Genomic DNA, 16265 nt, shown 5'->3' with positions numbered 1-16265 from the left:
CTGCATATCCACAGCCCGTTCAGATCCCACAGCTTCTCTGCATATCCACAGCCTGTTCAGATCACACAGCTTCTCTGCATATCCACAGTCCGTTCAGATCACACAGCTTCTCTGCATATCCACAGCCCGTTCAGATCACACGGCTTCTCTGCATATCCACAGCCTGTTCAGATCACACAGCTTCTCTGCATATCCACAGCCCGTTCAGATCACACAGCTTCTCTGCATATCCACAGAGCGTTCAGAGCACACAGCTTCTCTGCATATCCACAGCCTGTTCAGATCACACAGCTTCTCTGCATATCCACAGCCTATTCAGATCTCACAGCTTCTCTGCATATCAACAGCCCGTTCAGATCACACAGCTTCTCTGCATATCCACAGCCCATTCATATCACACAGCTTCTCTGCATATCCACTGCCCGATCAGATCACACAGCTTCTCTGCATGTCCACAGCCCATTCAGATCACACAGCTTCTCTGCATATCCACAGCCTATTCAGATCACACAGCTTCTCTGCATGTCCACAGCCCATTCAGATCACACAGCTTCTCTGCATATCCACAGCCCGTTCAGATCACACAGCTTCTCTGCATATCCACAGCCCGTTCAGATCACACAGCTTCTCTGCATATCCACAGCCCGTTCAGATCACACAGCTTCTCTGCATATCCACAGCCCATTCAGATCACACAGCTTCTCTGCATATCCACAGCCCGTTCAGATCACACAGCTTCTCTGCATATCCACAGCCCGTTCAGATCACACAGCTTCTCTGCTAAAACCCATAGGAATTGGCGGAACTCGCCCCTTACGGCCGGGCTTTCCGACGCGCCCGGGTTTATAACACGTGCTCAGTGATTGTCTTGCAGTCATTCTGGCCGGCTCATTAAGGTGCTGCGTATACGTCCTCCAAGCTTTCGGGACAGACGCCATTTTCTTCCTCCTTGCGTCCATATGGAAAGATTTTACTGGGTAACCAAGTTGATTACATTTGAGCCAGAACCGTTAACCAAACAGGTTTACAACACCAAAACACCTGGGCGATGCTATGTCTTTTTGACGCAGGACACAGGAAAGAAACGTGATGCAAATGTATCAAATTCTGCATCAAGTAACTCTTCCCAGCTGCTCTTATTACCCCTTCCCAAATCCCTCTGAGGCACATGGGGCAAAGAGTACTTTGAAGCAAAGAGGGACTTGTTCACCAAGTTCCCATGTCCATACATTGTCCCATAAGGGGACAGTAGTTTTGTGTACATGTGTAACCTCCAGAACTAAGGCACTTTAACGGGTGGGTTGGTTCCCCTCATTGTAATCTTTGTAATCTCACCGTGCAGGAGTTTCAGAAGGTGCTGAGGTCCAAGCGCCCGGTGTATGAGGCCACTCTGCGCAGCGGGCGGGCGCTGCGGGAGAAGGCCAGGCTGGCAGAGGATGGGCAGACACTGGACGAGTCACTGGGCCAGCTAAGAGAGCGATGGGAGCACATCATCAGCAGATCAACAGAGAGGTACCACAGGAAGGGTCCAGTGGGAAATCTGGGTGGTACTTTGCATTGGTAGTTCAACTAATGCATACATTGATACAAAATGGAAGGGGCGTCCACAGACACAGACACCTTACCTGTGGGACTCCCTCACACTCAGTATACACCGAGCACCCTCTCTCCCTCGCTGCCCCTTACCTGTGGGACTCCCTCACACTCAGTATACACCGAGCACCTTCTCTCCCTCACTGCCCCTTACCTGTGGGACTCCCTCACACTCAGTATACGCCGAGCACCTTCTCTCCCTCGCTGCCCCTTACCTGTGGGACTCCCTCACACTCAGTATACACCGAGCACCTTCTCTCCCTCACTGCCCCTTACCTGTGGGACTCCCTCACACTCAGTATACACCGAGCACCTTCTCTCCCTCACTGCCCCTTACCTGTGGGACTCCCTCACACTCAGTATACGCCGAGCACCTTCTCTCCCTCGCTGCCCCTTACCTGTGGGACTCCCTCACACTCAGTATAAGCCGAGCACCTTCTCTCCCTCGCTGCCCCTTACCTGTGGGACTCCCTCACACTCAGTATACACCGAGCACCTTCTCTCCCTCGCTGCCCCTTACCTGTGGGACTCCCTCACACTCAGTATACGCCGAGCACCTTCTCTCCCTCACTGCCCCTTACCTGTGGGACTCCCTCACACTCAGTATACACCGAGCACCTTCTCTCCCTCACTGCCCCTTACCTGTGGGACTCCCTCACACTCAGTATACACCGAGCACCTTCTCTCCCTCACTGCCCCTTACCTGTGGGACTCCCTCACACTCAGTATACACCGAGCACCTTCTCTCCCTCGCTGCCCCTTACCTGTGGGACTCCCTCACACTCAGTATACGCCGGGCACCTTCTCTCCCTTGCTGCCCCTTACGTGTGGGACTCCCTCTCACTCGGTATACACCGAGCACCTTCCCTCCCTCACTGCCCCTTACCTATGGGACTCCCTCACACTCAGTATACACAGAGCACCTTCCCTCCCTCACTGCCCCTTACCTGTGGGACTCCCTCACACTCACACCCAGCACCTTCTCTCCCTCACTGCCCCTTACCTGTGGGACTCCCTCACACTCAGTATACACCGAGCACCTTCTCTCCCTCACTGCACCTTACCTGTGGGACTCCCTCACACTCAGTATACACCGAGCACCTTCTCTCCCTCGCTGCCCCTTACCTGTGGGACTCCCTCACACTCAGTATACGCCGGGCACCTTCTCTCCCTCGCTGCCCCTTACCTGTGGGACTCCCTCACACTCAGTATACGCCGAGCACCTTCTCTCCCTCGCTGCCCCTTACCTGTGGGACTCCCTCACACTCAGTATACACCGAACACCTTCTCTCCCCACCTTTATATCAAACCTTAAAGTGTATCTCTTAAATTAAGCCTCCCAATAGCCCAGACTCATGGCTACTGACCCAAAGTCACTCCTACCAACCATCAAGCCAGGCCCTGCCATCTACTGCACCTACTCACCATCAAGGCCAGGCCCTGCCATCTTCTGCACCTACTCACCATCAAGGCCAGGTACTTCCATCTACTGCACCTACTCACCATCAAGGCCAGGCACTTCCATCTACTGCACCTCCCCACCATCAAGGCCAGGCACTGTCATCTACTGCACCTCCCCACCATCAAGGCCAGGCACTGCCATCTACTGCACCTACTCACCATCAAGGCCAGGCACTGCCATCTACTGCACCTCCCCACCATCAAGGCCAGGCACTGCCATCTACTGCACCTCCCCACCATCAAGGCCAGGCACTGCCATCTACTGCACCTACTCACCAACAAGTCAGGTCTCTGCCATCTACTGCACCTACTCACCATCAAGGCCAGGCACTGCCATCTACTGCACCTCCCCACCATCAAGGCCAGGCACTGGCATCTACTGCACCTCCCCACCATCAAGGCCAGGCACTGCCATCTACTGCACCTACTCACCAACAAGTCAGGTCTCTGCCATCTACTGCACTTATTCCCTCACCTGCTGTCTCTGTAAGTCTCCCAGCACACCACTTAGAGTGTAAGCTCTCCGGGGCAGGGGTTTCCCTTCCTATTGCCTGACCTTATTTGCTGCACTTATTGTATTATAATTCCCCGTACTGTATTGTCTCTCCTGTAAAGCGCTGAGTGCACTGCGTTATCTCTATAAATAAAGATATACATACAATCTGTATGTTTATATGGGGAAGGCCTTACTACCCGAAATATATACCCCAATAATGCTGGGGTGCCACGCCCGGCAAGACACGGTGTGTGCCGGAGCAGCGCTGACGTACCCTGCTTCCATGTGCAAATACTTCATATATACCCCAATAATGCTGGGGTGCTGCGCCCGGCCAGACACGGTGACCCCCGTCTGCTCTCGCACATCTGCCCCAGTGTGTATAGCATGTGGGGCATTACTGCGTTACTGACCCCTGTCTGCTCTTGCACATCTGCCCCAGTGTGTTTAGCACGTGGGGCATTACTGCGTTACTGACCCCCGTCTGCTCTTGCACATCTGCCCCAGTGTGCTTAGCATGTGGGGCATTACTGCATTACTGACCCCCGCCTGCTCTTGCACATCTGCCCCAGTGTGCTTAGCATGTGGGGCATTACTGCGTTACTGACCCCCGTCTGCTCTTGCACATCTGCCCCAGTGTGTTTAGCATGTGGGGCATTACTGCGTTACTGGCCCCCGTCTGCTCTTGCACATCTGCCCCAGTGTGTTTAGCATGTGGGGCATTACTGACCCCCGTCTGCTCTTGTACATTTGCCCCAGTGTGTTTAGCTTGTGGGGCATTACTGCGTTACTGACCCCCCGTCTGCTCTTGCACATCTGCCCCAGTGTGTTTAGCACGTGGGGCATTACTGCGTTACTGACCCCCGTCTGCTCTTGCACATCTGCCCCAGTGTGTATAGCATGTGGGGCATTACTGCGTTACTGACCCTGTCTGCTCTTGCACATCTGCCCCAGTGTGTATAGCATGTGGGGCATTACTGCGTTACTGACCCCCGTCTGCTCTTGCACATCTGCCCCAGTGTGTATAGCATGTGGGGCATTACTGCATTACTGGCCCCCGTCTGCTCTTGCACATCTGCCCCAGTGTGTATAGCATGTGGGGCATTACTGCATTACGGACCCCCATCTGCTCTTGCACATCTGCCCCAGTGTGTATAGCATGTGGGGCATTACTGCGTTACTGACCCCCGTCTGCTCTTGCATATCTGCCCCAGTGTGTATAGCATGTGGGGCATTACTGCGTTACTGACCCCCGTCTGCTCTTGCACATCTGGCCCAGTGTGTATAGCATGTGGGGCATTACTGCGTTACTGACCCCCGTCTGCTCTTGCACATCTGCCCCAGTGTGTATAGCATGTGGGGCATTACTGCGTTACTGACCCCCGTCTGCTCTTGCACATCTGCCCCAGTGTGTGTAGCATGTGGGGCATTACTGCGTTACTGACCCCCGTCTGCTCTTGCACATTTGCCCCAGTGTGTATAGCACGTGGGGCATTACTGCGTTACTGACCCCCGTCTGCTCTTGCACATCTGCCCCAGTGTGTATAGCATGTGGGGCATTACTGCATTACTGACCCCCGTCTGCCCTTGCACATCTGCCCCAGTGTGTTTAGCATGTGGGGCATTACTGACCCCCGTCTGCCCTTGCACATCTGCCCCAGTGTGTTTAGCATGTGGGGCATTACTGCGTTACTGACGCCCGTCTGCTCTTGCACATCTGCCCCAGTGTGTTTAGCATGTGGGGCATTACTGCATTACTGACCCCCGTCTGCCCTTGCACATCTGCCCCAGTGTGTTTAGCATGTGGGGCATTACTGCATTACTGACCCCCGTCTGCCCTTGCACATCTGCCCCAGTGTGTTTAGCATGTGGGGAATTACTGACCCCCGTCTGCCCTTGCACATCTGCCCCAGTGTGTTTAGCATGTGGGGCATTACTGCGTTACTGACCCCCGCCTGCTCTTGCACATCTGCCCCAGTGTGTATAGCATGTGGGGCATTACTGCGTTACTGGCCCCCGTCTGCTCTTGCACATCTGCCCCAGTGTGTATAGCATGTGGGGCATTACTGCATTACTGACCCCCGTCTGCCCTTGCACATCTGCCCCAGTGTGTATAGCATGTGGGGCATTACTGCGTTACTGACCCCCGTCTGCTCTTGCACATCTGCCCCAGTGTGTATAGCATGTGGGGCATTACTGCGTTACTGACCCCCGTCTGCTCTTGCACATCTGCCCCAGTGTGTATAGCACGTGGGGCATTACTGCGTTACTGACCCCCGTCTGCTCTTGCACATCTGCCCCAGTGTGTATAGCATGTGGGGCATTACTGCATTACTGACCCCCGTCTGCTCTTGCACATCTGCCCCAGTGTGTTTAGCACGTGGGGCATTACTGCGTTACTGACCCCCGTCTGCTCTTGCACATCTGCCCCAGTGTGTTTAGCACGTGGGGCATTACTGCATTACTGACCCCCGTCTGCTCTTGCACATCTGCACCAGTGTGTTTAGCATGTGGGGCATTACTGCGTTACTGACCCCCGTCTGCTCTTGCACATCTGCCCCAGTGTGTATAGCATGTGGGGCATTACTGCGTTACTGACCCCCGTCTGCCCTTGTACATCTGCCCCAGTGTGTTTAGCACGTGGGGCATTACTGACCCCCGTCTGCTCTTGCACATCTGCCCCAGTGTGTATAGCATGTGGGGCATTACTGCATTACTGACCCCCGTCTGCTCTTGCACATCTGCCCCAGTGTGTATAGCATGTGGGGCATTACTGCGTTACTGACCCCCGTCTGCTCTTGCACATCTGCCCCAGTGTGTATAGCATGTGGGGCATTACTGCGTTACTGACCCCCGTCTGCTCTTGCACATCTGCCCCAGTGTGTATAGCATGTGGGGCATTACTGCGTTACTGACCCCCGTCTGCTCTTGCACATCTGCCCCAGTGTGTATAGCATGTGGGGCATTACTGCGTTACTGACCCCCGTCTGCTCTTGCACATCTGCCCCAGTGTGTATAGCATGTGGGGCATTACTGCGTTACTGACCCCCGTCTGCCCTTGTACATCTGCCCCAGTGTGTTTAGCACGTGGGGCATTACTGACCCCCGTCTGCTCTTGCACATCTGCCCCAGTGTGTATAGCATGTGGGGCATTACTGCATTACTGACCCCCGTCTGCTCTTGCACATCTGCCCCAGTGTGTATAGCATGTGGGGCATTACTGCGTTACTGACCCCCGTCTGCTCTTGCACATCTGCCCCAGTGTGTATAGCATGTGGGGCATTACTGCGTTACTGACCCCCGTCTGCTCTTGCACATCTGCCCCAGTGTGTGTAGCATGTGGGGCATTACTGCGTTACTGACCCCCGTCTGCTCTTGCACATCTGCCCCAGTGTGTGTAGCATGTGGGGCATTACTGCGTTACTGACCCCCGTCTGCTCTTGCACATCTGCCCCAGTGTGTGTAGCATGTGGGGCATTACTGCGTTACTGACCCCCGTCTGCTCTTGCACATCTGCCCCAGTGTGTATAGCATGTGGGGCATTACTGCATTACTGACCCCCGTCTGCCCTTGAACATCTGCCCCAGTGTGTTTAGCATGTGGGGCATTACTGACCCCCGTCTGCCCTTGCACATCTGCCCCAGTGTGTTTAGCATGTGGGGCATTATTGTGTTACTGACACCCGTCTGCTCTTGCACATCTGCCCCAGTGTGTTTAGCACGTGGGGCATTACTGCATTACTGACCCCCGTCTGCCCTTGCACATCTGCCCCAGTGTGTTTAGCATGTGGGGCATTACTGACCCCCGTCTGCCCTTGCACATCTGCCCCAGTGTGTTTAGCATGTGGGGCATTACTGCGTTACTGACCCCCGCCTGCTCTTGCACATCTGCCCCAGTGTGTTTAGCATGTGGGGCATTACTGCGTTACTGGCCCCCGTCTGCTCTTGCACATCTGCCCCAGTGTGTATAGCATGTGGGGCATTACTGCATTACTGACCCCCGTCTGCCCTTGCACATCTGCCCCAGTGTGTATAGCATGTGGGGCATTACTGCGTTACTGACCCCCATCTGCTCTTGCACATCTGCCCCAGTGTGTATAGCATGTGGGGCATTACTGCGTTACTGACCCCTGTCTGCTCTTGCACATCTGCCCCAGTGTGTATAGCATGTGGGGCACTACTGCGTTACTGACCCCCGTCTGCTCTTGCACATCTGCCCCAGTGTGTATAGCATGTGGGGCATTACTGCATTACTGACCCCCGTCTGCTCTTGCACATCTGCCCCAGTGTGTATAGCATGTGGGGCATTACTGCATTACTGACCCCCGTCTGCCCTTGCACATCTGCCCCAGTGTGTTTAGCATGTGGGGCATTACTGACCCCCGTCTGCCCTTGCACATCTGCCCCAGTGTGTATAGCATGTGGGGCATTACTGCATTACTGACGCCCGTCTGCTCTTGCACATCTGCCCCAGTGTGTATAGCATGTGGGGCATTACTGCGTTACTGACCCCCGTCTGCTCTTGCACATCTGCCCCAGTGTGTTTAGCATGTGGGGCATTACTGCGTTACTGACCCCCGTCTGCTCTTGCACATCTGCCCCAGTGTGTATAGCATGTGGGGCATTACTGCATTACTGACCCCCGTCTGCTCTTGCACATCTGCCCCAGTGTGTATAGCATGTGGGGCATTACTGCGTTACTGACCCCCGTCTGCTCTTGCACATCTGCCCCAGTGTGTATAGCATGTGGGGCACTACTGCATTACTGACCCCCGCCTGCTCTTGCACATCTGCCCCAGTGTGTATAGCATGTGGGGCATTACTGCGTTACTGACCCCCGTCTGCTCTTGCACATCTGCCCCAGTGTGTATAGCATGTGGGGCATTACTGCGTTACTGACCCCCGTCTGCTCTTGCACATCTGCCCCAGTGTGTGTAGCATGTGGGGCATTACTGCGTTACTGACCCCCGTCTGCTCTTGCACATCTGCCCCAGTGTGTATAGCATGTGGGGCATTACTGCATTACTGACCCCCGTCTGCCCTTGAACATCTGCCCCAGTGTGTTTAGCATGTGGGGCATTACTGACCCCCGTCTGCCCTTGCACATCTGCCCCAGTGTGTTTAGCATGTGGGGCATTACTGTGTTACTGACGCCCGTCTGCTCTTGCACATCTGCCCCAGTGTGTTTAGCACGTGGGGCATTACTGCATTACTGACCCCCGTCTGCCCTTGCACATCTGCCCCAGTGTGTTTAGCATGTGGGGCATTACTGACCCCCGTCTGCCCTTGCACATCTGCCCCAGTGTGTTTAGCATGTGGGGCATTACTGCGTTACTGACCCCCGCCTGCTCTTGCACATCTGCCCCAGTGTGTATAGCATGTGGGGCATTACTGCGTTACTGGCCCCCGTCTGCTCTTGCACATCTGCCCCAGTGTGTATAGCATGTGGGGCATTACTGCGTTACTGACCCCCGTCTGCTCTTGCACATCTGCCCCAGTGTGTATAGCATGTGGGGCATTACTGCGTTACTGACCCCTGTCTGCTCTTGCACATCTGCCCCAGTGTGTATAGCATGTGGGGCATTACTGCATTACTGACCCCCGTCTGCTCTTGCACATCTGCCCCAGTGTGTATAGCATGTGGGGCATTACTGCATTACTGACCCCCGTCTGCTCTTGCACATCTGCCCCAGTGTGTATAGCATGTGGGGCATTACTGCATTACTGACCCCCGTCTGCCCTTGCACATCTGCCCCAGTGTGTTTAGCATGTGGGGCATTACTGACCCCCGTCTGCCCTTGCACATCTGCCCCAGTGTGTTTAGCATGTGGGGCATTACTGCATTACTGACGCCCGTCTGCTCTTGCACATCTGCCCCAGTGTGTATAGCATGTGGGGCATTACTGCGTTACTGACCCCCGTCTGCTCTTGCACATCTGCCCCAGTGTGTTTAGCATGTGGGGCATTACTGCGTTACTGACCCCCGTCTGCTCTTGCACATCTGCCCCAGTGTGTATAGCATGTGGGGCATTACTGCATTACTGACCCCCGTCTGCTCTTGCACATCTGCCCCAGTGTGTATAGCATGTGGGGCATTACTGCGTTACTGACCCCCGTCTGCTCTTGCACATCTGCCCCAGTGTGTATAGCATGTGGGGCATTACTGACCCCCGTCTGCTCTTGCACATCTGCCCCAGTGTGTATAGCATTTGGGGCATTACTGCGTTACTGACCCCGTCTGCTCTTGCACATCTGCCCCAGTGTGTATAGCATGTGGGGCATTACTGCGTTACTGACCCCTGTCTGCTCTTGCACATCTGCCCCAGTGTGTATAGCATGTGGGGCATTACTGCATTACTGACCCCCGTCTGCTCTTGCACATCTGCCCCAGTGTGTATAGCATGTGGGGCATTACTGCCCCCTGTCTGCTCTTGCACATCTGCCCCAGCGTGTATAGCATGTGGGGCATTACTGCGTTACTGACCCCCGTCTGCTCTTGCACATCTGCCCCAGTGTGTTTAGCATGTGGGGCATTACTGCGTTACTGACCCCGTCTGCCCTTGCACATCTGCCCCAGTGTGTTTAGCATGTGGGGCATTACTGCGCTGCTGACCCCCGTCTGCCCTTGCACATCTGCCCCAGTGTGTATAGCATGTGGGGCATTACTGCGTTACTGACCCCGTCTGCCCTTGCACATCTGCCCCAGTGTGTTTAGCATGTGGGGCATTACTGCGTTACTGACCCCGTCTGCCCTTGCACATCTGCCCCAGTGTGTATAGCATGTGGGGCATTACTGCGCTGCTGACCCCTGTCTGCTCTTGCACATCTGCCCCAGTGTGTTTAGCATGTGGGGCATTACTGACCCCCGTCTGCCCTTGCAGGCAGCAGAAGCTGGAGGAGTCCCTGCTGTTCTCCGGCACGTTCACGGACGCCCTGCAGGCCCTGATGGATTGGCTTTACCGGGCCGAACCGCAGCTGTCCGAGGAGATGCCGGTTGGCGGAGACAGAGAGCTGGTTAATGAGCTGATGGACAAGCACAGGGTGGGTGAGCGGGGGGCACTGGGTGTGATGTAATACACTGTACCTGCTGCATTTACTGCACCCCGGGCAATGTTAGTCTGTGAGTGATGCAACATATCTGTGCTGTAATGTACGAAGGGGCGAGCATCTCTGTGACAAACACATTTTCTTGCAAACAAAGCGGGATTGTTGGAAAATAAAATATAAAGTTTTTTCTTAAATAGCGCTGACAGTGTTTGCAGCGCTGTACAGAATTCTACAGGCACAGTGAGCTCCTGCCCCACAGAGCTTACAATCCACCTTTAGTGCCTGAGACACAGGGAGATAAAGTGACTTACCCAAAATCACAAGGAGCTGACACCAGCATTCAAACTGGGGTTACCCACAACAAAGGCTGGGACATAAAACACTCAACTCATTGTCTCTCAGTGGTGAATAGACCTGGTCTGTATTACTGTGAGTGAGGATATCAGTATGTATACCTATAGTAATATCCGTATTACTGTGAGTGAGGATATCAGTATGTATAGTAATATCTGTATTACTGTGAGTGAGGATATCAGTACGTATAGTAATATCTGTATTACTGTGAGTGAGGATATCAGTATGTATACCTATAGTAATATCCGTATTACTGTGAGTGAGGCTATCAGTATGTATAGTAATATCTGTATTACTGTGAGTGAGGATATCAGTATGTATAGTAATATCTGTATTACTGTGAGTGAGGATATCAGTATGTATAGTAATATCCGTATTACTGTGAGTGAGGATATCAGTATGTATACCTATAGTAATATCCGTATTACTGTGAGTGAGGATATCAGTATGTATAGTAATATCTGTATTACTGTGAGTGAGGATATCAGTATGTATAGTAATATCTGTATTACTGTGAGTGAGGATATCAGTATGTATAGTAATATACGTATTACTGTGAGTGAGGATATCAGTATGTATAGTAATATCTGTATTACTGTGAGTGAGGATATCAGTATGTATAGTAATATACGTATTACTGTGAGTGAGGATATCAGTATGTATAGTAATATCTGTATTACTGTGAGTGAGGATATCAGTATGTATAGTAATATACGTATTACTGTGAGTGAGGATATCAGTATGTATAGTAATATCTGTATTACTGTGAGTGAGGATATCAGTATGTATAGTAATATACGTATTACTGTGAGTGAGGATATCAGTATGTATAGTAATATCTGTATTACTGTGAGTGAGGATATCAGTATGTATAGTAATACCTGTATTACTGTGAGTGAGGATATCAGTATGTATAGTAATATACGTATTACTGTGAGTGAGGATATCAGTATGTATAGTAATATACGTATTACTGTGAGTAAGGATTTCAGTATGTATAGTAATATCTGTATTACTGTGAATGAGGATATCAGTATGTATAGTAATATCTGTATTACTGTGAGTGAGGCTATCAGTATCTATATTAATATATGTATTACTGTGAGTGAGGATATCAGTACGTATAGTAATATCTGTATTACTGTGAGTGAGGATATCAGTACATCTAGTAATATCTGTATTACTGTGAGTGAGGATATCAGTATGTATAGTAATATCTGTATTACTGTGAGTGAGGATATCAGTATGTATAGTAATATACGTATTACTGTGAGTGAGGATATCAGTATGTATAGTAATATCTGTATTACTGTGAGTGAGGCTATCAGTATGTATAGTAATATACGTATTACTGTGAGTGAGGATATTAGTACGTATAGTAATATCTGTATTACTGTGAGTGAGGATATCAGTATGTATAGTAGTACTGTATCTGTATTACTGTTAGTGAGGCTATCAGTATGTATAGTAATGTACGTATTACTGTGAGTGAGGATATTAGTACGTATAGTAATATCTGTATTACTGTGAGTGAGGATATCAGTATGTATAGTAATATCTGTATTGCTGTGAGTGAGGATATCAGTATGTATAGTAATATCTGTATTACTGTGAGTGAGGATATCAGTATGTATAGTAGTACTGTATCTGTATTACTGTGAGTGAGGCTATCAGTATGTATAGTAATGTAGGTATTACTGTGAGTGAGGATATCAGTATGTATAGTAGTACTGTATCTGTATTACTGTGAGTGAGGCTATCAGTATGTATAGTAATGTACGTATTACTGTGAGTGAGGATATTAGTACGTATAGTAATATCTGTATTACTGTGAGTGAGGATATCAGTATGTATAGTAATATCTGTATTGCTGTGAGTGAGGATATCAGTACGTATAGTAATATCTGTATTACTGTGAGTGAGGCTATCAGTATGTATAGTAATATACGTATTACTGTGAGTGAGGATATTAGTACGTATAGTAATATCTGTATTACTGTGAGTGAGGATATCAGTACGTATAGTAATATCCGTATTACTGTGAGTGAGGATATCAGTATGTATAGTAATATCTGTATTACTGTGAGTGAGGATATCAGTATGTATAGTAATATCCGTATTACTGTGAGTGAGGATATCAGTATGTATAGTAATATCTGTATTACTGTGAGTGAGGATATCAGTATGTATAGTAATATATGTATTACTGTGAGTGAGGCTATCAGTATGTATAGTAATATACGTATTACTGTGAGTGAGGATATCAGTACGTATAATAATATCTGTATTACTGTGAGTGAGGCTATCAGTATGTATAGTAATATACGTATTACTGTGAGTGAGGATATCAGTATGTATAGTAATATACGTATTACTGTGAGTGAGGATATCAGTATGTATAGTAAAATCTGTATTACTGTGAGTGAGGATATCAGTATGTATAGTAATATACGTATTACTGTGAGTGAGGATATTAGTACGTTTAGCAATATCTGTATTACTGTGAGTGAGGATATCGGTATGTATAGTAATATACGTATTACTGTGAGTGAGGATATCAGTACGTATAGTAATATCTGTATTACTGTGAGTGAGGATATCAGTATGTATAGTAATATCCGTATTACTGTGAGTGAGGATATCAGTATGTATAGTAATATCTGTATTACTGTGAGTGAGGATATCAGTATGTATAGTAATATATGTATTACTGTGAGTGAGGATATCAGTATGTATAGTAATATCCGTATTACTGTGAGTGAGGATATCAGTATGTATAGTAATATCTGTGTTACTGTGAGTGAGGATATCAGTATGTATAGTAATATACGTATTACTGTGAGTGAGGATATCAGTACGTATAATAATATCTGTATTACTGTGAGTGAGGATATCAGTACGTATAATAATATCTGTATTACTGTGAGTGAGGCTATCAGTATGTATAGTAATATACGTATTACTGTGAGTGAGGATATCAGTATGTATAGTAATATACGTATTACTGTGAGTGAGGATATCAGTATGTATAGTAATATCTGTATTACTGTGAGTGAGGATATCAGTATGTATAGTAATATACGTATTACTGTGAGTGAGGATATTAGTACGTATAGTAATATCTGTATTACTGTGAGTGAGGATATCGGTATGTATAGTAATATACGTATTACTGTGAGTGAGGATATCAGTACGTATAGTAATATCTGTATTACTGTGAGTGAGGATATCAGTACGTATAGTAATATCCGTATTACTGTGAGTGAGGATATCAGTACGTATAGTAATATCCGTATTACTGTGAGTGAGGATATCAGTATGTATAGTAATATCTGTATTACTGTGAGTGAGGATATCAGTATGTATAGTAATATATGTATTACTGTGAGTGAGGATATCAGTATGTATAGTAATATCTGTATTACTGTGAGTGAGGATATCAGTACGTATAGTAATATCCGTATTACTGTGAGTGAGGATATCAGTATGTATAGTAATATCTGTATTACTGTGAGTGAGGATATCAGTACGTATAGTAATATCCGTATTACTGTGAGTGAGGATATCAGTATGTATAGTAATATCTGTATTACTGTGAGTGAGGATATCAGTATGTATAGTAATATCCGTATTACTGTGAGTGAGGATATCAGTATGTATAGTAATATCTGTATTACTGTGAGTGAGGATATCAGTATGTATAGTAATATATGTATTACTGTGAGTGAGGCTATCAGTATGTATAGTAATATACGTATTACTGTGAGTGAGGATATCAGTACGTATAATAATATCTGTATTACTGTGAGTGAGGCTATCAGTATGTATAGTAATATACGTATTACTGTGAGTGAGGATATCAGTATGTATAGTAATATACGTATTACTGTGAGTGAGGATATCAGTATGTATAGTAAAATCTGTATTACTGTGAGTGAGGATATCAGTATGTATAGTAATATACGTATTACTGTGAGTGAGGATATTAGTACGTATAGCAATATCTGTATTACTGTGAGTGAGGATATCGGTATGTATAGTAATATACGTATTACTGTGAGTGAGGATATCAGTACGTATAGTAATATCTGTATTACTGTGAGTGAGGATATCAGTATGTATAGTAATATCCGTATTACTGTGAGTGGGGATATCAGTATGTATAGTAATATCTGTATTACTGTGAGTGAGGATATCAGTATGTATAGTAATATATGTATTACTGTGAGTGAGGATATCAGTATGTATAGTAATATCCGTATTACTGTGAGTGAGGATATCAGTATGTATAGTAATATCTGTATTACTGTGAGTGAGGATATCAGTATGTATAGTAATATACGTATTACTGTGAGTGAGGATATCAGTACGTATAATAATATCTGTATTACTGTGAGTGAGGATATCAGTACGTATAATAATATCTGTATTACTGTGAGTGAGGCTATCAGTATGTATAGTAATATACGTATTACTGTGAGTGAGGATATCAGTATGTATAGTAATATACGTATTACTGTGAGTGAGGATATCAGTATGTATAGTAATATCTGTATTACTGTGAGTGAGGATATCAGTATGTATAGTAATATACGTATTACTGTGAGTGAGGATATTAGTACGTATAGTAATATCTGTATTACTGTGAGTGAGGATATCGGTATGTATAGTAATGTACGTATTACTGTGAGTGAGGATATCAGTACGTATAGTAATATCTGTATTACTGTGAGTGAGGATATCAGTATGTATAGTAATATCCGTATTACTGTGAGTGAGGATATCAGTATGTATAGTAATATCCGTATTACTGTGAGTGAGGATATCAGTATGTATAGTAATATCTGTATTACTGTGAGTGAGGATATCAGTATGTATAGTAATATATGTATTACTGTGAGTGAGGATATCAGTATGTATAGTAATATCCGTATTACTGTGAGTGAGGATATCAGTATGTATAGTAATATCTGTATTACTGTGAGTGAGGATATCAGTATGTATAGTAATATACGTATTACTGTGAGTGAGGATATCAGTACGTATAATAATATCTGTATTACTGTGAGTGAGGCTATCAGTATGTATACCTATAGTAATATCCGTATTACTGTGAGTGAGGCTATCAGTATGTATACCTATAGTAATATCCGTATTACTGTGAGTGAGGATATCAGTATGTATTGTAATATCTGTATTACTGTGAGTGAGGATATCAGTATGTATAGTAATATATGTATTACTGTGAGTGAGGATATCAGTATGTATAGTAATATCTGTATTACTGTGAGTGAGGATATCAGTATGTATAGTAA

The 16265-nt window shown here is 47.4% G+C and overlaps 1 protein-coding gene across 1 annotated transcript in view; it reads left to right on the top strand.

The window, feature by feature from the left end:
- Nucleotides 1-16265, top strand: part of LOC142484991 (microtubule-actin cross-linking factor 1, isoforms 6/7-like) — a 94708-nt gene that overhangs the window by 9801 nt on the left and 68642 nt on the right. Inside the window, exons 5-6 of the mRNA XM_075584228.1 lie at nucleotides 1343-1512; nucleotides 10431-10590. Of these exons, the coding sequence (XP_075440343.1) occupies nucleotides 1343-1512; nucleotides 10431-10590 (330 nt within the window). The remainder of the gene's footprint in view (nucleotides 1-1342; nucleotides 1513-10430; nucleotides 10591-16265) is intronic.

Source organism: Ascaphus truei, unplaced genomic scaffold (assembly GCF_040206685.1).
Source record: "Ascaphus truei isolate aAscTru1 unplaced genomic scaffold, aAscTru1.hap1 HAP1_SCAFFOLD_502, whole genome shotgun sequence".
Taxonomy (NCBI): domain Eukaryota; kingdom Metazoa; phylum Chordata; class Amphibia; order Anura; family Ascaphidae; genus Ascaphus; species Ascaphus truei.
This window is presented reverse-complemented; position numbering and strand designations above follow the sequence as displayed.